At 48.8% G+C, this 26679-nt stretch overlaps 1 protein-coding gene across 4 annotated transcripts in view; it reads right to left on the bottom strand.

Moving 5' to 3' along the window:
* Window positions 1-26132, bottom strand: part of ercc6 (excision repair cross-complementation group 6) — a 30301-nt gene extending 4169 nt beyond the window's left edge. The window contains exons 1-19 of one of the 4 annotated variants that reach the window (XM_035400850.1): window positions 26026-26132; window positions 24700-25107; window positions 24201-24321; window positions 23906-24014; window positions 22150-22900; window positions 20354-20485; window positions 18505-18663; window positions 17053-17188; window positions 14876-15046; window positions 12926-13102; window positions 8728-8844; window positions 7313-7408; window positions 4999-5217; window positions 3694-3804; window positions 3290-3409; window positions 2462-2556; window positions 1267-1412; window positions 416-1018; window positions 1-190 (exon numbers count right to left, since the gene is read on the bottom strand). In XM_035400850.1, coding sequence (XP_035256741.1) covers window positions 1-190; window positions 416-1018; window positions 1267-1412; window positions 2462-2556; window positions 3290-3409; window positions 3694-3804; window positions 4999-5217; window positions 7313-7408; window positions 8728-8844; window positions 12926-13102; window positions 14876-15046; window positions 17053-17188; window positions 18505-18663; window positions 20354-20485; window positions 22150-22900; window positions 23906-24014; window positions 24201-24321; window positions 24700-25097 — 3851 coding nt within the window. In that variant the 5' untranslated portion in view covers window positions 25098-25107; window positions 26026-26132. The other 3 variants (XM_035400852.1, XM_035400848.1, XM_035400849.1) reach the window with 3 other exon arrangements.
* Window positions 26133-26679: the final 547 nt, after the last annotated feature.

The raw sequence follows: 26679 nt of genomic DNA, 5'->3' as shown, positions 1-26679 counted from the left end.
CTGCTGGGCGCTGGCGCCCCCTGTGGCCGGGTGTTGTCATGACGGGCGAACGGCAGCCTGCAGTGCTGGCGGGAGACCTTCAGCGCGCGCAGCGCGTCCTTGGCCACCCTGTTGGCCTCCGCCTCCACCAGCACGTAGTCCGGGTTGGACGCCTCCATGATGGAGTCGTGCTGCATGACGCTGTGGATCCCTGAGAGATTCAGGAGAGGAACTCAGTCGGTCAATGCTGTACATGCTGCATGCTAACAGTCATCAATGCAGCCGCAAAAAACAAGTTTTGCAGTCTCCAATGGGTCTCCTTGTGCTCTGCAGAGGCAACACTTGCAATTGGCCGTAGAGCATAAAATCGAACCATTACAAAAGCATGTTCCCAACCAAATGAAGCTGGCACTCATTTGCTTGTTGTGTATCTTACCGGATTTTTTGAAAAGTTTGGCTAGGACGTAGTCGTCGCTCTTCCTCTGGTCTTCCTTCTCCTCCTCTTCCTCGCCCTTCTTATACTTCCTCTTCTTGACCAGGTGTGAGATGCGGTGGCCTTCGAAGCGGGCGTCTCTGGAGCGCCTGCGCGCCCCGTGTTCCCGCCGGCGCCCCGCCCCCTCGCCCGCCCTCTCGCCGCAGTGCTTCCTCTTCTCCCTGCGCTTGTGAGGACCGTTTCCATGGGGACGCGCGGCGCCTGGAGCCGAACCCGTTGCCGCGGGAACCGATTCCGGGTCAGTCTCTCCCCCCCTCGCCGGGCTCCCTCCGCCCGGCCCCCGTTCGCCGTTCGACGCCGCCGCCGCCTCCGCGTCCTCTACCGACCCATCCTGCCCGCGGGCATCGCTCGCTCTCTCGCGGCTCGGCGACGACCGCTCGGTATTCTCACACGTCGACCCGGCCGACGCCGCCCTCTTACTGGTGTCAGGGGAGGGTAAAGCGGTTTGCTTCGGCGACACGTTTGGCCGGTCACGGCTAGGATTCCATGAGCTCGGCATTTTGGGCTTCGCCTGCTTCTTAGGCACCTGAACGTCCGAACCAGTGCCTACGTTTAAAAAAAAAAAAACAACAAAACACAATGTCAGCAAAACAGGGAGCTATAAAGCTGTATGATATTACACGCTATTTTTATCACAAGAAAAAAGTATTTACAGAAAAATACACGGATAACAAGACACAGACAAAAGAAAAAATAAAATCTCATCTGTAATTTCTAACACAAATCGCAATTAATTTCTGGATTAGCTTTTAAATTTTTTTTTTTTTAATACGTGCACTTCATAGCTAAATTACCTGCAAATATTGCGCTGGTTTCCGTTCCCTGGGCACCATCCGGATTGCTCAGCGTGAACAGCTCATAAATGTCATTGGATTTGAAAAACCGTCGTTGTTTGGGGTCTTTAAGCACTCGATTTGTCAGGAACTGTTTGAAGATTTGTCTGAGGGAATAGACCAGAATTGCATCGCGTTAGATTGGTTTCCTTCAATGGCATCCGATAGCGCGGTTAAATTATTATCATAATGGGCGAAGAAAAAACTAACTGGGCTAGTCCCGTATCCGGCAATGTCACCCTACAGAATCGTTTAGCAGCTGGAGAAGGTGCAATGGGTCATGCGTTGGCCCTGAATTAGTCAAAGAACCTGCAAACAACCCATCAGCCTTCCATCTTTGGGAATTTCCGCTACCTTGAGATCGAACGTCAGGAGTTACCGTCATCTTTAAATGACCCACGTGCGCAACTGTTTTTGACATGCAATAACGGAAAAGACCGTTATCGGTAATAACGTATCGAATTTCAGGAGACAACAACGAGGCAATAAGGCCAATAATGGTTACCTTCGTCTTTATGGACGCAGACAAAATGGAAATGCAAAGCACAGTGCGCTCCAAAGAACAATGTATATTGGTTAATTCGACAACCAAGGCCCCGCAGAAATATGCTTCTATTAGATGGAAAAGGCACGTAGGCAAGAAAGTAATACCATTACGTGCCAATTAAACAAAGCTATGGCACTTTAATGACAGATGAAAATATTATAAGGTTGAAAAAGGGCATGTAGACCTGAGACCTGATTTGTTGTCTTAAAATGTTAAACTGAATAATTAGACAAAGAAATGATTAAAACAGCAAAAAAAAAAAAAGAAAATCCTAGTTAACAACGCGTTTGTGTATACATGAGTTGTTGCAATCTTGAAATAAGTGCATTGCTTTTAACCCTTTAATTGGGTTTTTTTGGAATGTGTTTTCAAAATTTGAAGTCAGTGTTCTAGAACTCAGACTGTTCAGCTGATATATTTGTGATCTCACACCTTAAAGGGTTAAGCCTGATCAATCACATACCGCAAATTACAAAATTAATATTGTTATATTTTTTTTGTTTCTAAACCGCCTTGTTCCGAAATGCTAAATTTAGCCCAGCTGGCGCTGCGTGTGAATCGGACGGTGCCGACTAGCTGGCGCTGCGTGTGAATCGGACGGTGCCGAACCTGTGGTAAATCTTCTCCTCGATGGTCCCAGCGGTAAGCAGCCTGTACACGGTCACCTGCTGCTTTTGGCCGATCCTCCAGGCACGCTCTCGTGCCTAAAAATCAAAACCGAATCCCATGTAAAACGTGACGAAATGTTCTCAACCTGTGACTAACAAACCACTCGCGCAATATAAAAGGACTATAACATGAACAGACTGCAAAGTAATTGCGTATACTTAGGAAGGGATAAATTACAGGAAATAAAACGCATAGATTGAATACCATTAGCTCCTGTAATACCAGGTTCCCACTTAGGACAGATTTGAACTGTCCATGGCTTTTTATGAATGAACGCACAACTTTCTTGGATTATGCCCAATATTCCTTTTAGAAGCAATTTAGACACTGGGAAACTTTGAAGACGAAACTGAGATGGGAAGACTTTCCCCCCAAAGATATTTTCCAAATATTTTCTCTCCTCCAAACAGAACTGACTCTACTCTAGTACTGTGTGGCATGAAGGGTATAAAATAGACACTGCTAATCGTGTAGTACTGCATGGTCTGTAGGGCATAAAATAGTCACTGGCTCTCCTGTAGTACTGTGTGTAGCCTGTACGGTGTAAAATAGTCACTGGCTCTCCTGTAGTACTGTGTGGCCTGTAGGATGTAAAATAGTCACTGGCTCTCTTGTAGTACTGTGTGGCCAGTAGGATGTAAAATAGTCACTGGCTCTCCTGTAGTACTGTGTGGCCAGTAGGGTATAAAACAGTCACTGGCTCTCCTGTAGTACTGTGTGGCCTGCAGGGGTGTAAATAGTCACTCAGCCTGTATTGAAGGCACTGACCTGAGTGTCTGTACTGGGGTTCCAGTCCGGGTCATAGATGATAACTCTGTTCGCTCCGGTCAGGTTTACTCCTAAACCACCCACTCTGGTGGTCAGGAGGAAGATGAATATCGACGTGTCCTGGAACACAGAGAAATCACTCAGATCAGATACGGATAAGGGAACAGCAGAACCAGCACACGGCCAAAAAGATCAATCCCAAAATAATACCAGCACACTGCCAAAAACATCAATCCCAAAATAAAACCAGCGCACGGCCGAAAAGTGAAGTTTGAAGAGTTGTCTGGGTTACTCCTAAACTCTGGTGCTCAGGAGCTGTGATGTTAGCCACAGATTCGTACGCAAGATTAAGATTTTTTTTTATTTGAAAAAGAAGCGTTGGGGCCAGCAGGCCAGGTTCTCACCTGGTTGAACTGCCCGATAAGAGGCTGTCTGGAGGCTATGGACGTGGTTCCGTCCATTTGGAGGTAGGAGTATCCGTTTTCCCGCACAAACACCTCCAGGATCTCCAGCATCTGTGGGGAGGGAGGGGGGGGGGGGGGGGGGGGGCGGTGTGAGACACAGCTTTGAGTGAGGGGTGGGGGGGGGGGGGATTAGGGTAATAGGATTAAGCGGGATTAATATCGCATGTACAGAACCCCCCATCGCGCGCGTGAAGCTCCCTGTCCCTCTGAAGCCAAATCGCGTTTATATTGAACACAACAGCTGGGCCCTGTCAGACCCCCAGCAATGCAATAAGTGCTCCTAATGAATTCTATTAGGGCCAAAATGACATCATAATTTTATTGCCGCTTCAGTAGGTTTTTCGGAGATGAGGAATGTTTATAAAAAAATAAAATAAAAAAAACGCATCTATCCCAACTAGTTTTTTATACATTGTCCTCATATCGTATTACGCTTTATGATGCTATAAATATATATTGTATTTATACAGCTTTGGGGAAAAAAATGGCTGAGTCATGTTTCGATAATACACTAGTCAATAATATTACAGGCAAAATAAATAATATATATGAATACACAAGATTTGTAACTAATGCCTTTTTAAATTCTGGTGGGGGTAACACACTGTATGAAAAAATCCTGGGGGGGGCGGGTCATCTAAGGACAAAATTGACATTTTGACTATTTTGTTTCTTTTTTTATGAATGGAACATATGACTCATTTTGGCTCAATGCTCACCGTTTGCATCAGTGACAATAACAGTTTGCTTATTTCTTTGATGATCAGGAGCTTGAAAAGGCCTATTGCATATTGTACTTAAACGTTCATACTGTCAGGCCGTAACTGAAATTTGCATCGTTGAGGTTGTACTGTACGCTGTATGATAAAGATGTGGAGGCAGTTTGGACACACATGTACACACAGTGCAGTGTAGGTGAAGACCAGGCCTGTGTAAAGGAGCACAGGCTGACCTGTCTGGACTGGGTAAAGAGCAGGACTCTGTGTAGAGCACAGGCTGACCTGCCTGGACTGGGTAAAGAGCAGGCCTGTGTAAAGGAGCACAGGCTGACCTGTCTGGACTGGGTAAAGAGCAGGACTCTGTAGAGCACAGGCTGACCTGTCTGGACTGGGTAAAGAGCAGGACTCTGTGTAGAGCAGAGGCTGACCTGTCTGGATTGGGTTAAGAGCAGGTCTCTGTGTAGAGCACAGGCTGACCTGTCTGGACTGGGTAAAGAGCAAGACTCTGTGTACAGCACAGGCTGACCTGTCTGGACTGGGTAAAGAGCAGGACTCTGTGCCCTTGCTTGTGCCAGAGCCGGAGCAGGGACTCCACCACAATGAGCTTCCCGGAACGCTTCCAGAAGCCGAAGTGCTCCTCCGGGGTCAGCTGGTCCTCCGGGATGCCCCTCAGTATCCTGGGTCCCCCAGAGAACAGGTCCGGGTGATTACAGATCTTCCGCAGAGCAATCAGGCCTGAAAAAACCTACAGAGAGAGGACGGGGGGGGAGAGAGAGAGAGAGAGAGAGAGAGAGAGGGAGGGAGGGAGAGAGAGAGGGAGGGAGGGAGGGAGAGAGGGAGAGAGGGAGAGAGGGAGGGAGGGAGGGAGGGAGGGAGAGAGGGAGAGAGGGAGGGAGGGAGGGAGGGAGAGAGGGAGGGAGGGAGGGAGGGAGAGAGGGAGGGAGGGAGGGAGGGAGGGAGGGAGGGAGGGAGAGAGGGAGGGAGAGAGGGAGAGAGGGAGGGAGGGAGGGAGGGAGGGAGGGAGGGAGGGAGGGAGAGAGAAGAGAGAGTGTGAGTACACACACTCGCACCTACTGTATGCTTGACCGGATAGCACTTCTGACTGCGCCACTGGACCATGTGTACCCCGTTAGTGTAAACGCTCCGAGTGTACCCCGTTAGTGTAAACGCTCCGGGTGTACCCCGTTAGTGTAAACGCTCCGGGTGTACCCCGTTAGTGTAAACGCTCCGGGTGTACCCTGTTAGTGTAAACGCTCCGGGTGTACCCCGTTAGAGTGAGCGCTCTGGGTGTACCCCGTTAGAGTGAGCGCTCTGGGTGTACCCCGTTAGTGTGAACGCTCCGGGTGTACCCCGTTAGTGTTAACGCTCTGGGTGTACCCCGTTAGTGTAAATGCTCTGGGTGTACCCCGTTAGTGTGAACGCTCTGGGTGTACCCCGCAGGGTGCTTCCTCAGTGTGCCCCTCTCACAGGGACACAAGCGGACGGACGGCAGGTCCTCTCACAGGGACACAAGCGGACGGACGGACGGCCAGGTCCTCTCACAGGGACACAAGCGGACGGACGGATGGTCAGGTCCTCTCACAGGGACACAAGCGGACGGACGGCCAGGTCCTCTCACAGGGACACAAGCGGACGGACGGCCAGGTCCTCTCACAGGGACACAAGCGGACGGACGGCCAGGTCCTCTCACAGGGACACAAGCGGACGGACGGCCAGGTCCTCTCACAGGGACACAAGCGGCCGGACGGACGGCAGGTCCTCTCACAGGGACACAAGCGGACGGACGGCCAGGTCCTCTCACAGGGACACAAGCGGCCGGACGGCCAGGTCCTCTCTCAGGGACACAAGCGGACGGACGGCCAGGTCCTCTCACAGGGACACAAGCGGCCGGACGGCCAGGTCCTCTCACAGGGACACAAGCGGACGGACGGCCAGGTCCTCTCACAGGGACACAAGCGGACGCTCGTCTCATTAAAGATGCAGGTTAATGGGCTGAGGGCCACATTAGGGCCTAGTAAACAGCACAGCCAGCTCGCCTGACCTCTGCACCACCAGCATTAGGCACCGCCATAAATTTCTCGTTTTGACAAATCCTTCCTTTTCTGACGAACGCAGGCGCCTGCAAACGTACGCTAAGACCCAACGTACGCTAAGACCCGCTACTTTCTTTTAATAAAGTCATTTATCCCAAATGCAATAAGGCCTCTGAATTACGGCAGATTGATTTTCAGATGTTATGAAATGACATTTGCCACATTTATAATCCCCTGTACCTCACTCTGAAACGAACCCCACGCACTGTAGTGACCGAATATCCTGCACATGCTCAGTGAAGCCAAAGGAACATTCTCACAGTGAGTGACCCCCTGAAGCCGTTCTGTTCTATTGCATACGGTTCTGTTTAGAGGATGCCGTCATCCAGAATGCTGTCATCCAGTAAAGCAGTCCAGCACACTGGCTCCTAAGTGTGCAGGAGCAGAGAGAAGTCCAGCTTAAGAGCTGCTTCATCATCCCACTGTCTGAGTCACAGTGTGTCTCCTGCCTCTGTCAGCACCAGCCAGCAGTACGGTCAACATTATGCTACTGCTTTATTAACCACCCGTCTCAAAACAGTACGTTCTGACAGAACGGTATGTTCTGAAGTGAGCTGGGTTTGGGAGAGCTGACAGATGGTACTCAAGCCACTCTTAAGCACTATTAATGCAATTAATTAATTAATTAATACTATATACCCGCGCTGGAAGAAAACGCAGTTATTCTGAGAAAATGTGTTCCTCCCGGTAACCAGCCCACCGCCCCCCCCCCCCCCCCTCCCCAAAAAGAATGGCGCTGGGACCCACGTGCATGTCCCCGTTGAGGATCTGGTACACTTCTTTGGAGTCGATGAAGTTCTGGTAGACCTGCCGCTGCTCGTCCGTTAAACGGCAGAACAGGACCTGGAGGAGCACAGAGAAACACACCGTTAGGGCTGCTCCAGGGGCCTGTGGGCTGGGTTATTACACACACACACGCGTGCGCGTGCTGTAACACCAACACACACACATTATAATATCAACAACCACACACTATGACAGCAACACACACACCCTGTAACACCAACACACACACACACGCTGTAACACCAACACACACTCACACACATATGCTGTAACACCAACACACACACACCCTGTAACACCAATGCGCACACACACACACATTATAATATCAACAACCACACACTATGGCAGCAACGCACACACACCCTGTAACACCAATGCACAGACACACATTATAATATCAGCAACCACACACTATGGCAGCAACACACACACACCCTGTAACACCAATGCACACACACACACACACACACATTATAATATCAACAACCACACACAATGACAGCAACACACAAACACACTGTAAACACCAACACACATATCTACACACAGTGTTACACCAGCACCCACACAGTGATGCTAACACCATGACTAACACACAGTGATGCTAACTCCATGACTAACACACAGTGATGCTAACTCCATGACTCACACACAGTGATGCTAACTCCATGACTCACACACAGTGATGCTAACACCATGACTAACACACAGTGATGCTAACACCATGACTAACACACAGTGATGCTAACACCATGACTAACACACAGTGATGCTAACACCATGACTAACACACAGTGATGCTAACACACATATCTACACACAGTGATGCTAACACCATGACTCACACACAGTGATGCTAACACACATATCTACACACAGTGATGCTAACACCATGACTCACACACAGTGATGCTAACACACATATCTACACACAGTGATGCTAACACACATATCTACACACAGTGATGCTAACACCATGACTCACACACAGTGATGCTAACTCCATGACTCACACACAGTGATGCTAACTCCATGACTCACACACAGTGATGCTAACTCCATGACTCACACACAGTGATGCTAACACCATGACTCACACACAGTGATGCTAACTCCATGACTCACACACAGTGATGCTAACTCCATGACACCCACACAGTGATGCTAACACCATGACTAACACACAGTGATGCTAACTCCATGCCTCACACACAGTGATGCTAACACCATGACTAACACACAGTGATGCTAACTCCATGACTCACACACTGTGACGCTAACTCCATGACTCACACGCAGTGATGCTAACTCCATGACTAACACACAGTGACGCTAACCCCGTCACTCGCACCGCGAGCCCAGCTCAGACGCACCTGCTCGTTCTTGTCCGGTAAAGACAGGCTGGTCTTCACGTCGGCCTTCATCCGCCGCAGCAGGTACGGGTTGATGGTGTCGCGCAGAACGCAGGCGCACTTGTACGCGGTCTGGACCTGAGCGCGTTAAAGCACGGGGTTAACGGGAAACGTTAAGTCAGACTTTCATTTAGTCTTGAGGTTAAAAACCCTGACGTGCAGGACCAATTAGTTACCTGTTCTCAGTCCTCTTACCTGACAGAGACAGTATGCTACATCAGGGCTTTGCACTCTTACGATATAAACGGCAATATCACTGAAGAACAGCCCTATTAGGAGTAAGTTTAACTCAAGTTGCCATGACGTGAATTTGTTTTATGATATGCGCTGTGTTCCTGTTTTCATTTCCATTTTATGATTCTTTTTATCTCCTTGTAAGTTGGATACGATCTTGGGAGCTTATTGAGGCAATTGTGAGCTTTACGGCAAAAAAAAAAAAAAAACAAATTCATAAAGAGCCCGTTTTCTACAGTGATTTTTACAATGTTACTTTAATTCCTACAAAACTGTTGTAGGCACAAGCTCAACTGGGAAGCACAGTGTGACTGCTTGTGTTCAAAGGGTGCTGTAATGGTTGTACTGACTGATTTAAAAGTTCTCAGTAAAATGTCAACTACTGTGTGTTTTAAAAATACACCCCAGGGAAAGTGTTCAGTTGGACACCCCGGGGGCATGGCAGCTAACACTGCAGATATGCAATTGCTTGGCATCAGGGTGCCTGCAAGATTTCTTACTGCAGAGGTAGGATGGTACGTGGAAAAGAATCAAGTAAGAGTATTTATAGCATAGATACTGCCTCACCCACTGAGTAGATATAAATTCTTAGACATTGTTATCCTGAGTTTTTATGTTTGGAGGCAGTTGAATTTCAAAATTTTAATGTAGCTGAAGTATGGCAGGGACAACACTATTTGGCATGTCCAACCAAGCCCCTTCCCTGAGTTTTACTGTGTCACAGAACAAAGCACCAGGTGCCTCAGAGCAGCCAATCAGAGACCTGGCTCTCTGGCCAATGGGAAAAGGCGGGGACTTTGACCCGAGCAGTTTGGTGGGAGTTCCCCCCTCTTTTTCTCCCTTTTCAGCAGATTGACGCATTAAAGATTCATAAGAGTGCTGCGCTTGTCCTGAGGGTTAGCCTCTCTTTCATCAATAACGTTAGCCTAATCCAGCGCCAGGCCTCATGCCATTTACCAGTAATTTAAAGAGGGCTGAAGATCAAAAGAGAGAGCTGAAGTGGGGCGGTGTAGATGGGCGGGGGGTGGGGGGGGGTTGGGGGGGGGGGGTGCATGTTGCCGAGAGACAGCGACAGTAATTGAGGATTAGAGACCACTTGAGACAACAAAAGCAGGGAGAGAAGAGGGCTTTGTGTGATCACAGGGACTGAAAGGCGTGCGATGGCGCTGAGGGAACATATGCCGCTGTAATGGATCGCCCGCAGACTGCCGCCGCCGCCGCCGCGGACACGCTAACGTGCTAACGCCACGGGGCGTGGCGGGCCGGGATCAACTGCTGCCGTGTAATCCGGATTTGAAATTCGATCCCCGACTCCACTGTGTCAGGCGGGCTGGGAGGGGGGGGGGCACCTCAGAAACGGGACCCCCTGGAAACAAATGGGACTAAATAAGGCCCAGGCCTTGGGGGGGGGGGGGGGGGGGGGGGGGGGGGGGCGGAGGGGGGGATCGGGCTGTATGCCCTCTTCACAGCTTAGCATGAAACTGAAGTCTGTAAAACTTTATATCTGAATTTCACCACTGATGCCGTTTACAATCTCGGATGCACTTATGATTTCCCAAAAAAAAAAAATGCACTGTGCGGTAAAACTAAGGATCAGCACCTCGTCGGTTTGCCTCTGTGGCTCGGGAAAAACGGCATGTCGTTGCTTTGCGTTCGTAATGTTTGGAGCTCTCTTTGTTTTTTTTTTTTCTTTAAAGAATTTTAACTCAAACTCCATGACAACCAAAACATGAAAGGAGGAAAAAAAAAAGTCTGCTAAAAGCATGGCGAGGAGGACGCGCGGGCAGAGCTGAGGACAGCTAAGGGGCCTCCGCTCCACATGAAAGGCCAAACGAGCAGCGAGGTTAGCGATCTCCAACCATTTAATAACATTAATAATTAGTAAAGGTTTTTATTATTGGCTGAGGAAACATCAATACCCCTTTTAAGGCAGTTAAGAAAATAAATCCATAAAGTGTGTATTATTAACGAGGGGCCACTGATGAAGGCACTCTGACGGTCCTCCATCCCTCTCTCCCTCCATCCCTCTCTCCGTCTCTCCCTCCCTCAGCCCATCGGCCCCTTTTTTTCCAGGTGCCTTAAATGGACTATTAAAAGCTGAAGAATTAAGTACGCGCACGCCCGCCCTCCCGCCCGCCCTGGACGTCCATTTGTGGGATCCATTTCACTTCGGCTGGTATTAATCTTTTAGATGCGCGCCCTTAAAGGGCACTTACGCCCGCGCTGGTTTACCTGACGCTCGCCAGCAGATCCGCGCGCCTAATTCCCCTTCCCACAGGAGGACAGGACAAAATAAACCAAAAACACGCTCATGTCTGCATGTGCTGCGATTTCGACAACTGGCCTTAAAATAATGCTACATACAACTGTGATTTTTTTGGGGGGTTTATATTATGCGTCAACCATAATTTTCTCTATTTTTGGGGGAGAACTAGCGTCGTTTAAATAATGCGTCATAAAACCATTCTTTTCTCAGTTTTGGGGGGTGAACTAGCTTGGTTTCCTTCATTAATAAAGGGCAAATTTCTAATTTTCTTAACTTTGAATATCTAGCATCTAATTAGCACTCAAGTTTTCATCAAAAAAAAAAAAAAAAAAAAAATTTATGTCAAAATAAACATCAGAAACTATGCGAGTACATACAGCTTGAAGATTTTTAAAGGTCTGGTTCTTCCAAATTGCCACTTTTTCCGGGCCTTGTTCTGTCATAGAACCCATTCGGAGAGACTGTGTGGGGTGGCAGTGTGTAGGTATAGTATGGTAGGTGTAGTACAGTGTGTAGGGGACTGTGCTTGTAAATTTTTGGGCCCCATGAAAAGATCACACGTCGGGCCCCATCACCCCAGGTCACCCCACCCCTGCAGAACTGCAGCTTAATTTTTGGAGGGCCCCTGTCAGTCAGGGCCCCTGGAATCATCCTAACCCCCCCCCCCATAGGGCACGTGTTAGGTGGGGATGTGTAAGAAAATGAACTTATGCTGTGTGAGTTGCTCTGGATACAAGTGGCTGTCGAATGCCCAGAATGTAAAGGTGTAATGTTTGCCAGGTTGGACGAACGCGGGCAGACGATGCGAACGAAGGCAGGGTCGTGTACGAGGACTGGCTTCACACGAGCGAAGTTATTTTTTAACGGAGTTTCCACTGCTCGCAGCCACAGAACCACATGACTTTACGAGATGCGGACAGCGCCCCTGACGTGCATTACAGCTGCAGGCTACCCTGGAGCACAGCTTCAAACCCCAGCCAAAAATCATCATTTAATACAGGACTCCTCACCGTAAGAGTAACTTATCAATCTCACTTCTAATGAGCACCATATAATACTTTTATCGCCCCCAAGTAACCCCCCCCCCAAAAAAAAAACAATGATGTCACCCATGTATAATTCTTCCAATGTAGAAAATTAATTCAGAAAATTTAGTTGAGGCTGCTGTTCAAATGAAACTAGAACTCGACTCCAAACTCTCAGTTCTGTGTTAAATGAGGTGATTACTCCAAAAAATATAGAGAAACCAATAAAATTGTTGCAGTTTTACTGGTAAAATTAGATTCAAAAGGCCCCTGCATTCACTTGAATGACAGGGGGAGGAGTTATATCCCAGTGACATCATCGCATCACATGGCCTTTTGCAGACACAGATAGCACGCAGGTTTTCACACACCGTTTATTCTGGAGGCAAGACGGAACATCCGTAGAAAAGTAACAAAGTAATCACACACCGTAATTTCACATAAGGTGCTGGTGATCACAGTGATGGTGCTAGAAGAAGAAACGAACGGCAAACACTTATGCCCTGATAATGAACCGAAGTCAAAACGTTGGTAGTAAAATTACAGAGCTTAAGTGTTCAGTGTTCATTTTTTTTCTTTTGGTAAGACGGAACATAACAAACAAGTACTTTCGGGGTGGGGTGGGGGGTGTTACCTGCACAGGTGAGGCATTGGAGTAGCCCCCCATGGTGATTGGGACAGAGAACTGCTCCATAAAGGTGGGCAGGGTCCCCAGCTTCCCGGGGAAGACGAAGTCGAAGAGGGACCAGAGCTCCTTCAGGTTGTTCTGCATCGGTGACCCCGACAGGATGAAGCGGTGTGGGGTTCGAAACTGTGAGGCCCAAAGTTATTACCAGTTATTACTGCTGTAGACAAAGCAAACTGCCATTATTACTGAAGCCAAAGCAGACTGTCATTATTACTGAAGCCAAAGAAAACTGCCATTATTACTGAAGCCAAAGCAGACTGTCATTATTATGAAGCCAAAGCAAACTGCCATTATTACTGAAGCCAAAGCAAACTGCCGTTATTACTGAAGCCAAAGCAAACTGCCGTTATTACTGAAGCCAAAGCAAACTGCCGTTATTACTGAAGCCAAAGCAGACTGTCATTATTACTGAAGCCTAAACAAACTGCCGTTATTACTAAAGCTAGAGCAAACTGTCGTTATTACTGTAGCCTAAACAAACTGCCGTTATGACTGAAGCCAAAGCAAACTGTCATTATTACTGAAGCCAAAGCAAACTGCCGTTATTACTGTAGCCTAAACAAACTGCCATTATTACTGAAGCCAAAGCAGACTGTCATTATTACTGAAGCCAAAGCAAACTGCCGTTATTACTGAAGCCAAAGCAAACTGTCGTTATTACTGTAGCCAAAGCAAACTGTCATTATTACTGAAGAAAAAAACAAAAAACAAAATGTTGTAACTTCTAGGACAGAAACATTGACATGCGGTTTGGATCTTTATGAATGTAATAATGCGTACATGTGCACACACAGACAATATGACAATACGGCAATATAGAAAAATTAGTGTAATAAATTATTTATGGGCAAGAGGAAAAACTAACTGTAACAAAAGGCTGTGGGAGGGAAGTATCAGGATGGAAGGAAAGATGTTTCTGATGCTGAATTTAAGGGGAGAAAGCAGAGCTGTGAGCTCTGAGCTGCTCATTAATTATCGGCTGATCAATAACCAGTATCGATTTTATATTGGAAGGACCTTCATCAGAAGTGATTGCGGGCTTAAATAATGATAATGATTTCATAATAAGCCTGTTACTGCTAGCTTCCGTAGCGCCGATCTCTGAAGCCCGCAGTTTGATTTATCCTCTCCCCCGGCTGAAACCATTTTAAAGCTATCGGACACAGTAATTACTCTTTCAGCAGTGTAGGCTAGCAGGGCCTGGTAGAAGAGTGAGGCTATATGTGGTCACAGTGATGCTAAGAGTGGTTAGTGTGGTTAGGTGTGGTTACAGTGAGGCTAAATGTGGTTACAGTAAGGCTAGGTGTGGTTACAGTCAGGCTAGGTGTGGTTACAGTCAGGCTAGGTGTGGTCACAGTCAGGCTAGGTGTGGTTAAAATCAGGCTAGGTGTGGTCACTGAGGATAGGTGTGGGTTCAGTGAGGCTAGGTGTGGGTTCAGTGAGGCTAGGTGTGGTTACAGTGAGGATAGGCGTGGTTAAAATCAGGCTAGGTGTGGTTACAGTGAGGATAGGTGTGGTTACAGTGAGGATAGGTGTGGCTACAGTGAGGATAGGTGTGGTTAAAATCAGGCTAGATGTGGTTACAGTGAGGTTAGGTGTGGTTACAGTGAGGATAGGTGTGGTTACAGTCAGGCTAGGTGTGGTCACAGTGAGGCTAGGTGTGGTTAAAATCAGGCTAGGTGTGGTTACAGTGAGGATAGGTGTGGTCACAGTGAGGTTAGGTGTGGTTACAGTGAGGATAGGTGTGGCTACAGTGAGGATAGGTGTGGTTACAGTGAGGATAGGTGTGGTTACAGTGAGGATAGGTGTGGCTACAGTGAGGATAGGTGTGGCTACAGTGAGGATAGGTGTGGTTACAGTGAGGATAGGTGTGGCTACAGTGAGGTGAGGACTTGCCTGTTTGCATGCGATGGTCACGCCAGCGTGCGGGTTCCTGATCTTGTGGCCCTCGTCCAGGATGATGTAGTGCCAGTCGTACTTCTGGAGGAAGTCCTGCATGATGCGCACGTAGGAGTAGGAGGTGATGAGGATGCCGTGGGTGGCAGCGATCTCCAGGACCAGCTTCTCCTGGAAACCAAACGGAGGGAGCTTCAGACCGCTTTTGCCACGCAGGTTTATTATTATTATTCCTTTTCAGCCATTTTTATCCCCAACTTAGAATGCTCAGTTATGAATAGCAGCGCTCATTGCTGTTAACCTCTGCTACCAGTGCAGGAGGTCATGTGATGCCAGTCAGGGCCTATCACACCACACTCCGCCAGCCGGTCTCACATAGATGTGTGCAGCTTGGGTGGGGGGGGGGGTCTGTAGGTGAGACGGGCTCCTCACTAAATGACCCCTCCCTCCATCACTCACTCGGGGCGACCCTACTGTCAGCTAAGCGCCCCCTGTTGGACTGCCAGCCAGTCGGCTTTGGCATGGTCGGGATTTGATCCCATTCGGGGGGGCTGATCCGTGCGCTAGAGCGAGAAAGACGCCTTTAACTGGACGAACCCCCCCCCCCCCCCCACCCCCACCCCCACAGCGGCCCTACAACACGTCCTTAAAAGTTCACCTACGTCACTCTCCGAACGCCCGGCGCGGTCCGCCACAAAGCGCAGCGTCTCTCTCTCTCTGTGTGCTTAAACACCTCTCGCCACCTCAAATTAAATGCTCCTGAAATATGTAACCTGCCTCCACATATATATTTATTTTATTTAATTTATTTATTTTCAGCGGTGCGCAATTAATAGCGTACCTCCGGTGCGCGGCGGGGCGGGGGTGTGGGGCGGGGCGGGGCGGGGGTGAGCGTGCGGGCGGGCGGAGGTGGCGATCATTAAGCCGCTTTTTTACTGAGGAGCGCGTACGCGCCTGATATTGCCGGGGCTCTCGAGACCAATCCGTCCTGGAGGGCAAGCGCTGGAGAGGCGGAGAACAGCAGCCATAAATCACCGTGTCAGGCAGACGGGAGGGAGGGGACGGGGGGGACGGGAGGGGGGGGGGGCGTGGGGGGCAGGGGGGGGGGGCTCCTGACGGCCGTTCTCAGTAAACACGGCGCGGGACCGTCCCTGTCACCGGCCCGCCAACCTGTAATTCATTTAAACTTCCCTCCAGCTAAAGCTTTAATAAACGAGGATTTCTGCTGACAGCGACGGAAAAGACCGCGCAGCGCCGGGGGGGGGGGGGGGGGGGGCTCAGCGACGCGTCCCCCCCCCGCCACTCCCCCCTGTACGGCCGAGACGCTCTCCGGCAGCCTACTGCCGTCAAAGTTTACCCCTGCCCCACCTGTCCCCCCCCCAGCACCCCCTGCTGGTTTCTGTTGGACAATTGGCATAACTGGTGAAAATAACATCCAACATGGGGTTGGCCGGATGTGTTGATGAATGGTAACTATGCCTTTGAACGTTGAGAAACGAACAGGCGTTAACGTGTCATAAGTGTTCGTTATCCGCGCATGACTTCAGTCATAATGGCAGCTTACACGTCACCTTCCTGAATTCCATCAAATTTACACTCACTCTGCCTTTAAAGTAGGTCTTCAGTCCTAAATTTATGTACCTGTTCTAAGTACTCAGGACTATTCAGCCCATTTGTATGATTCGGAACACAACGTGAGTTTGGAATGTTAGGTGAGGTCACAGTGATTACACCTCTGTTAAATCACTGCCAGGCAACTTTGTCATTTTCACGATGAATTCGAAGGTCTTCACAACAATTACAAAACAGATATTGAAGGTTGAGGTTTCACATTAAATTACGAATTATTTAATATGGTAACAAATGTTTACATACCAAAACAATTACACTTAAAGAACTGGCAGATGTTACAGTGACAACTGAATTGATCAATACTGAGGCTACAGCTAAGGAATTTAATTTGGACCCATAAACTCGTTAATTATAACGGGCTCAATAGCAGGACCCATTAATAACCCTAAGCTAATGTTAGCAGCTGAAGATTACTCTCTCTCCCCCCCTGGTTACCTCTGCAGTTCACACAATTTAATCTTTGTGTCAGTGGTGGTCTGAACACAGCTCCCCTGTTGATTGGTCCAGAGAGAGCCTGACCCCGCCCACAGGGGGGAGGGGCTCACCTTTTTATTGGCGAAGGATCCGGTGTCGTGCAGAACGGCCACTCGGAACGGGGGCCACCAGGTGTGGAACTCCCGCACCCACTGGTGCATGACCGTGGCAGGGCACACGATGACGGTCGGGCCCAGCCCCGCGTACCTAAACACAACAACGCGCACACGCATGTCGCCACGGTTACCGTCCAGCCGAAGAGGACACTGACAAATGCCGTGGTGGGACAGTCAGGCTATAGTCATGTTAGGTGTGATTACAGTCAGGCTAGTTGTGGTTAGTCAGGTTAGGTGTGGTTAAAGTCTGGCTTGGTGTGGTGTAAGTCAGCCCAGGCATAGCAAAGTCGGGTTAGGCGTGGTGAAAGTCAGGACCGCTGCAGTTAAACTCTGGCTTGGTGTGGTGAAAGTCAGCCCAGGCATAGCAAAGTCAGGTTAGGTGGGGTGAAACTTAATGAGCACTAAGAGGGGTGGAGCTGTCAATCTCAGCCTTGTAAAAATCAATCAAAAACACTGATATAGTCTCTGTAGCGAAAACAAACAAACACTTGAGTTCGCCAGATTGGTCATTCTTTTCTGAAAGTCTATCAAGAACAAAGTAATTTAAATAAATCAAGCTTTTTACCCATATTCACAATTTTCATTACCAAATTAACGAAAATGTAACCAGAATATATTGACGGTCGGGAAAAAAAAATTTCACCTTGTGTTCATACTTCTTAAAACAAACAATGGCCTTCTCTCCATATGACGCAAAACTAACAAACCATGTCCAATTTTATGTAAAACAAGAGTTATACTTTTCATTTGAGAAACATTTCACTATTTTGGAGAACTCATTAACTAAATAACTGTCAAATGGTTATATTGTACATCTGAAAACAGACCCACTCCATGACATGTTCAAAGAGAGGAAAAATTTAGTGAACCCTCAAAATAATGGTAAAACACAAATAACTGCCACACTGCAGACGAGTCTAAATAAGACGAATAAAAACCGTCTGTCGGAGCGTCGCGGGGCGATCTGAAACTCCGCATCGTGTAAACGGACGATATCGAGCCCTAATTGAGTTTGCAAACAATCAATTTGTGGACAGCGGGCTGCAGACGCCGTATTGACCCGCGTGCAGCCCGTGGGCCCCGGGCTCTGGTGAAACACACGGACCGCCTTTAACATGTTTAATTACGTGTCTTCATGTTTAATTTCCCCACCCCCCCACCCCACCCCACCCTACCCTCTGCACCCGGCCCGCACGCGCCTTCCCCCCACCCCCCCCACCCCCTTACTGACGTTGCCACTAAAAGAATTAAAGGAATATCATAATTGAAACGCCGTTAATAATTTAGGCCGCCCTCTCTCTCTCCATCCGATCCAGCTGCTGAAATATTAATGGCGTTCGAGACTGTCAGTCTGGAGGTGGGGTTTAGGGGAGGGGTGGGGGGGGCGGGGGGGGGGGGGGCACTCGCCTGTAATTCGAGCCCCGCGTTCGGATCTTGCTGTAGCTCAGGCCTGCCAGGAAGGCTATTATCTGGATGGTCTTGCCCAGCCCCATCTCATCTCCCAGAATTCCTCCTGCCTGCTGGCAGTGCAGCTCCCACAGCCACCGCACACCTGTCTGCTGGTACCTGTGAGGGGGGGAAAAACACAGCACCATGTGACATGAGCTGACCTGTCACAGCACAGCACAGCACGACCCAGCCAAATAAAACACAACACAACCCAACACGACACAACCCAGCCAAACGCAGCACAATACAGCCCAACAAAACACAACCCAGCCAAATGCAGCACAATACAGCACGGCAACACAACAGAACCCACCTCAGCAGAGCACAACACAACCCAGCCAAATGTAACACAACACAATACAGCCATCCTAGCACAACCCATTCCAACCAAATAAAACAGAATACAGCTCAACATGGGATAGCACCATTACAGGAAAACACAAAACCCCATGTTACCCAACCCGAATTAACCGAACAAGCATGATGCAACACAACCCAGCACAGGACAGCGCAACATAAAACAGTACAAAACAAGCTCCACAAAACCAAACTCAACACAACCAAACGCAACTCAGTATCACACAGTGCCACAAAACACAACCCAGCACAACAAAACACACCACAATGCTACAGAACACAGCATGGGGCAGCACAAAACAAACAAACACAACGTACACCATCACAACACAGCATGACTCAAAACAATACGGTACAAAACAACCCAACAAGTCACACGACAGTGCAACACAACAACCTGAATAACCCAACGCAACGCAGCACAACAGAAACCCAAGCACACACAGCAGAAGCAGACTGTAGTCATCCAGCAGTTATGTTTATTGATTGGGGATGAGAGTCCGTGAGAGGCCATAAGAGTTTTGTGATTAATGCCTGGTGAGATGAGTCTGCTGGCACTGAGAGAGGGGTCTGTGAAAGGCATTCAGATCTGCCCCCCCACCCCCCGGCCAGACTCTGCCCCCCCCCTTAGCCACACGCTATTCCCCCACAGCCAGACTCTGCCCCCCCCCCCCCCCACAACCACATGCTATTCCCCCACAGCCAGACTCTGCCCCCCCCCCCACAGCCAGACGCTGTTCCCCCACAGCCAGACTCTGCCCCCACCCCCCCCCACACGCTATTCCCCCACAGCCAGACTCTGCCCCCCCCACAGCCAGACGCTATTCCCCCACAGCCAGACTCTGCCTCCCCACCCCCCCACACGCTATTCCCCCACAGCCAGACTCTGCCCCCCCACCCCCCCCACACGCTATTCCCCCACAGCCAGACTCGGCCCCCCCCCCACAACCACACGCTGTTCCCCCACAGCCAGACTCTGCCCCCCCCCACAGCCAGACGCTGTTCCCCCACAGCCAGACTCTGCCCCCCCCACAGCCAGACGCTGTTCCCCCACAGCCAGACTCTGCCCCCCCCACCCCCCCCACACGCTATTCCCCCACGACCAGACTCTGCCCCCCCACCCCCCCCACACGCTGTTCCCCACAGCCAGACTCTGCCCCCCCCCCCCCCCCCCCAGCCAAACGGTATTCCCCCACGACCAGACTCTGACCCCACCCCCCCCCACCCCCCCCACACGCTATTCCCCCACAGCCAGACTCTGCCCCCCCCCCCCCCCAAACAGACAGACTCTGACACTACAGTTTATAACAGACTTCAGCGCCATTCAGTGTGCTTTACGGAAAAAGTGACAGAAGTAAAAACAGACGAGAGGACAGTGAGAGGACAGATAAGATGTGGACTGTGACAGAAGCAAACGGGGAGAGACGCGGATAACACACGCGGTTCTTACTTGAAGAGTTTCTTCCAGAGGAATCCGGGCACCTTGAAGCCTTCGTCGAACTCAGCGTCGCTGTCCTCAGACTCCTCCTCTCCCGCCTCCCTCTTCCTCTCCTTCTCCCTCAGCCTCTGCCGCCTCCACCTCCTGCAGCGGGGAGACACACATACCGCGGCTTACGACCCAACGTATCAAACCCTCCAACCCGCGGGGATAGACCTAACGTATCAAACCCTCCAACCCGCGGGGATAGACCTATGTATCAAACCCTCCAACCCGCGGGGATAGAGCCACGTATCAAACCCTACAAACCCGCAGAGATGGGCTTATGGCATCAAACTCAACCCAGCGGGGACAGACCACCGTGTCAAACCTCACTGCTCAGAACGCTCTCTTCCTCTGAGTCTGATTATCCCACTAACTCCACAATCCACCGGCCTCTGCCGCGTTCGCCTGGATTAGGAACGAACTTCCGCTGTAACGAATGTCTAAATTAAACCGGCTTCGCTTCTCAAAATCCCCACCACCCCAATCTGCCCTAAATTAGCCAGGAACTAATTAAATACCTAATAATTTAGTCCTAATTATTCATCATTACCAGCATAATTTGCATGTTTTTCGTGTGTGTGTGTGTGTGTGTGTGTGACGGGGCCTGGATTACATCCGAGGACTCCAAGTCGAGCTGGGGAGCAGCTTCTGGCAAGATCCGGTGAGCGTTCACTCACACAGTAGGCCGAGACTTAATGCAGGGGAAGAAACGGCACTTTTGTATTTCTTATTTATTTATTTATTTTTTTAAATAAGGAGGGTCCCCGGCTAATTGCTCTAATTTTCTGGGGCTGGGGAGGCGATCGCTCCGCCTTCGTTAGCCGGCTTTATACGGCCTGCGAGGGCAGCTTTAATTGATCCAGTCTGGCTGCCGGGATACGGCGGTTAGTGGCGCAGAGTCGTCAGCGAGCAAATTAAGATTGATACAGACAATTAAGCTTTTCAGCTCCCCATGAAAGGTGCGAGAGAGGAGTAAAAAAAATCCATCTTCATTTGGGCCCGGCCCTGTCACTCCACAATGAAACCCCTCTCCCTTTATCTGGCCTTCCGAGACTATATTTGTAATTAAGTCAAGACTAAGCTTTAGTTCAGTTAATTACTTTCCCCCCCCCACACACACACACCCCCCCCCCACCCCCAACACCCCTTTCTCACTCCCCCAGTAGGAACCAGAAATGCGTGGTTTAATTCACATCCCATCTCCAGAACCACAGAAAAATAAAACACGCCAAGACAATTTGATTGCTATAAATACGGATGCGCAATCTTGTTAGGAAGAGCAATACTTATTTTTCACTCACGCAATAATGCGAGAAGGCGTGTCATAATGAAGAATGCGTGAATGGCACTAGAATTCATTCAGTTAAGGCACAGCTGCCAATCTGCTCAGAGGATTATCGTAGGGAAACACACCTCAGCGCTTACACTGCAACAGGAAAATCACAGCCAGCTATCAGCAATTATCAGCTGTTTACCTCACAATAACACACAACCCTGACTGAAGCTTTAAAGAATTCTCTTTAAAAAATCAGGGACTGTTTTAAGTTGATTTAAAAACAGTCCAAGCATCTCAGAAAAGTAAAAAAACCTAGTCAAACTGTTTTGGCTCTGCATAGCTGATTTTTGTCAAAATCTGTTAAAATTTCCAAACAAACAGTTTTGCTAGATTTTATTTTCCCATGATGCATTTCAAAGCGAAGGTGGCCAATGAACAAAGGAGGAATGGCATTCTGACCAATGGGGCTCCAGGAGAGGGCCGTTACCGTATTCTCTGCTTGTAGCACTCCAGGTCCCCGTCGTCTTTGCGCTTTTTGGAACGCCCCTTTTTTCCCGCCTCGTCGTTACCGCCATCGTCGTCGTCGTCCGAGCTGGTGGGGAAATATTCCTCCTCCTCCTGTTCCTGCTCCCGGTTCTGGGCTTTCTTGCGTTTGGGGTCGGCCTTCCTCCTGTTGTAGGGTTTCAGCTCGTACTCCTCGTCCCCCCCGGCCCAGAACTCGTCGTCCCGCTCCGGCTCCTCGGGGTCCATCAGCTCGTCGCTGGGCACGTACTCGGACCCCTCCTCGCTGTCGGAGGTCCTCCCGGGGCCTTTCCGACGGGGCGGGGCCTGGTGTGGCTCCGCCCTGGCCTTGGCTTTGGGCTGCGTCCTCAGCGCGTTCCTCTGCAGCCTGCGCATGCGTTTCTGGAGCTTCCGGTCCCTTCCGGAGGACAAGCCGCCATTCTGCCGCGCTCCCGCCACGGCCCCGGCCCCGGCCCCGCCCTCTCTGGGACCCTGCCCCGCCCTCTTCCTTTTGACGGGCGTCCTCTTCCTGCTCTCCGCCAGCGCGGCCTGGTCGGTCAGGTACTGGTCGAAGGCGGAGTTCTCGCTGAGCGTCGCCTTCCGCGTCTCCTTCTTCTCCTGTTTCTGGGGGATCTTGGTGCCGAAGGGGGTCATGTGGCCCGTGCGGATAAGCTCCTCCCACTCCGTCTCCTGCGACGGCATGAGCATACTGCCCAGGGTGGACGGACCCGGCTCTGCTGGACCAGAACCAACAACAGCAGTGACCCGCATGCAGTCTCACAAAACACAATTCAGGAGCACAACTAGACCCCACACAGTTTCAGAAGCCCCCCCGGAGCGAGATATCTCACCTTTTTACGTTCAGGCTATTGAGGGACAAAATGTGCAAGTACAAGAGAACACTGAAGTTTTGGTCAGCTCAGGACTAACGCTACACACAAGCTCACCGGCCATTACATGGAGAAAAGATGTATGTTTGATTTTCAAATGATCTCAAAATACCTTGAAAGTACCACACACACACACACACACACACACGTGTGTAATCTGAAAAAAACAAATATGCATTAAATGTGTAATCAGAAAAATGAACACCACTACCACCAGGCAGCAGTCATCAGTTTGGCAACCATTATAAAAATATGTAATATGGTACAGTATAGGAAGTTAATTAAAAAAGCTTATATCTTAAATAACTGGGTCAGCACTGCTGCAGTGAACCTGACACAGGCTATGATAATGATGTTTCCTCCCAGCAAAATGCAAGCAGAAAAAACCCCCAAACGAGCAAGGAAAAACCTGATTTCATAGGTAGACTATAACACCGTTGTCCAAGGTGAAAACATGTGACACTGCTGTAGCTAAAACCTGGTCTGGAATTCATTGCCAAACACTCCCTATAAGAAGTAATTATGAAAAACGTACAGGGTTTAGATCAGGGGTGCACGACAAGGACTAATCCGTTTCAGGATTTAGTGCCAAATTCTGCTCTTAATTATTTAATCAGCTCAGTCACATCTTGATCTGGCATTTGTGTGAGCACCAGCAACAGCTGCCGAGTGTAAGTGCATCCTAAAGATTTTGCTGTGCTCAAATGCAGGAGTGAACCAGCGTAGTTTGTAGAGTTGTCAGAAAGCTAAAACTGAGGTAACTGGCTGGAGCAAAAAACCAGCACGCAGACCAGCGCTCCAGGACCGGAGTTTTAGAGCTTTAGATAATAAGATGCCTCGTGTCGCTTGTACCTTCATCGCCGTCGTCCAGCAGTTCCGCCTCAAGTTTCTCAACATCCTCCCCGCCCAGGATGGCCTGGAGACGTTTCTGTTTGGCCCTGATCTTCTTCAGCTGCTTCTCCTGCAATATTCACAACCTCTCCACATTACTGAAGCTGAATGTCTCTGTGCACGCATCCTGTGTGCTATGTGAGATTCCCCCATTTTAAAAACGGCATGCGATTAAAATAGCAAAGTCCCATAGGTGGGGGTGGGTGGGTGAGGTGGGGGTGGGGGGGGGGGGGGGGGAAGCTGCAGTTCTGCTTACCTTGTTCTCTTTCTGACGTTTGACAGATTCTACTTTCCTGCTGATGGCTTTGTTGGAAAGAGCATGAGGAGCCAGCTGCTCAATGATTCTATCGATGTGTTTTAATTCACTCGTACAGGTCCTGCGAGAACAGACAGAATTACCCCTTAGTCTGTTTAACTCCCTCTGACAGATCAACCTGAAAACATCTCGGCTCTACGTTCATACCAGTTATCACTGTAAAACCTAAAATTAAACATAAAAAATAGTACACCAAAAAAACATGCAACAATGTACAATCTGTGTGCATATTGCAGAGCAAATCTGTTCTTTAAAAAAAAAAAAAAAAAAAAAAAAAAACAGGTAATTTCCAGATCATAAGTAAATTTACACAGAAATTCCAATTCTCTAAATAATATTGTTTTATTACTGCTGACCTGCTAAGTTTTGTGAATGCTAGTAAAACTTGATTTATTCGTTGAGTCGTCCTAATCCATACCACTCGGTACAGCCTCGTTACCTGACGTCGTCCAGCACAGACTCGTACTCCTTCTCCGCCTCGGCCTTGGCGGCGGCCTGGCTGGCCTCCTGGATGGCCCTGTCCACCTGCTGGAGCACCCCCTGTTCCAGGACCTCCTGGTCGTACACATCCACCCCGAGTCCCTGCAGCTCGGCCGCCTGGGAGCCCTGCGCCACCGCCTGGATCTGCTGCCGGTCGATCTGGAGCAAGGACTGCGATTTCTTGGAGCCCTCGGCCGGGGCTCCCGGCTCGTTCCGACTCGTGCTGGGCAGCGACGAGCCCACATTTCCCCGATTGGTGCCATTATCCTTCCCGGCCCCGGTCTCTCCTGGGGTTTGAACACTGACCGGGCTGGACAGTGCCTGGAGGTCCTGATCTTCACTACCATCTACCGGCATTTCTATATCACTGCAAACAATAACGGGTAATATAGTAAAGCTAGATCAGAGCGACACTTGGCAAGCGAACTTGTAGGAGGCATGCTTTGTCAATCACACGAACTAGAGTTGGTCTAGTTAACATTATTGAATCTTACCTCTGAAACATTTTATCACTGTTTAGAAGTGACAAGTAAAATGTAGCGGCTGCTTAAACGTGAATTACGGTAATGTCTTCACGCTACGTTCAACATAGCTTACTGAACTGAACCAAAATAATGTGTTTATAGCGACAGTACAATATGTCCTGAGTTAAACGCAGTAAGAATGTAATTTTGCCCATCTTTAACAGTTCATGCGACGCCAACAGGTAGCTAACGGGAGGATGCATTATAAACACAATCACAGTTACGTCACGTTTACCAGGCACACAGTGTGCCCAAATGTTTTAGCAAATTCACCTGTCAGTTTTCGCAACAATCTCATCAACACATGGCAAGCACCAGCTACATCGCTAAACTAACTTTAGTTACACTTCCCAGCGTGAGATAAATGCTAACTACATCACAACAATTGCATAACTTTCTTTACAGTAGACTGGATGGATTGCTGCAAGATTCGCCACAAAGCTATCTTAGAACGTATACCTAATGTTTCTATATCGTTGGCTAGCCTGCTATACTCTAAATGAAATATATAGCTATCTATCTTGTGATGCTCGACTGTTATAACGCTAAATTATCTATCTAAAATAATAAAGGAGGACTGCATAGCTAGCTATTGTCTGATTAGCTATCTAGTTAGCTTTGTAAATGTCTTATCTCCGGATGACAACATTAGCTCCCAACTGCAATAATCTAGCCAGCGGGAATACCTTTTTAAATAAGCTGTAATTTGACCAAAGTGCCACTTCAGAGCATCGTTTAATTCATCGTTATTTATTACTTACATATTAAGACGTTACAAAACACGTCCGCCTATACATAATAGATTATATTCACAAATTCCGGCAGCAAACGTGGACAAAAGAGTTACAAAACTGAGTAGGCGACCAACCGTACTAAAACATGACAGCGTCCTCTAGTGATTAGGAGACTTACTGCTGAATTGTGAACGTCCCGTCTTTTTTGCGCATGCACTTCCTGTTCTCCTCACTTCAACACATTTCTTGACAAGATATTATTTCGCCATTAAATATATGAATTGTTAAAATATTCATTAAACTATTTTATTCATGCGCCCAATCATTCTCATAGTTCTGCTACCGAAGATGTGATTTAATGATATTTAAAGGGATGTCTCCAACAATATAAGTTGACTGTCGTGTTATATCAAGTGAAATTATACGATTTTACCCTTAGTATGGCCCCGCGTGGCATTTGTCATAAAGGAATCATGTTATACCGGCCAAACGCTAGGTGGCGCACGTAACCTTTCAAAAGATGTAAACAAGCAGATACGAAGATGCAGTAAAACACGGCCTTTGTCCCCAATTTAAAAAAATCTCTCTTCATGAGGAATGATTGTCATTAAAATAATAATAGGCCTAATAGAAGTGCACTGGAAAACTATTCGAAAAAGAAAACTTAAAGCCTGAGTGCCT

This window comes from Anguilla anguilla, chromosome 18 (genome assembly GCF_013347855.1).
Source record: "Anguilla anguilla isolate fAngAng1 chromosome 18, fAngAng1.pri, whole genome shotgun sequence".
Classification (NCBI taxonomy): domain Eukaryota; kingdom Metazoa; phylum Chordata; class Actinopteri; order Anguilliformes; family Anguillidae; genus Anguilla; species Anguilla anguilla.
The sequence above is the reverse complement of the archived record's forward strand: the minus strand, read 5'-3'. Positions and strand labels throughout refer to the sequence as shown.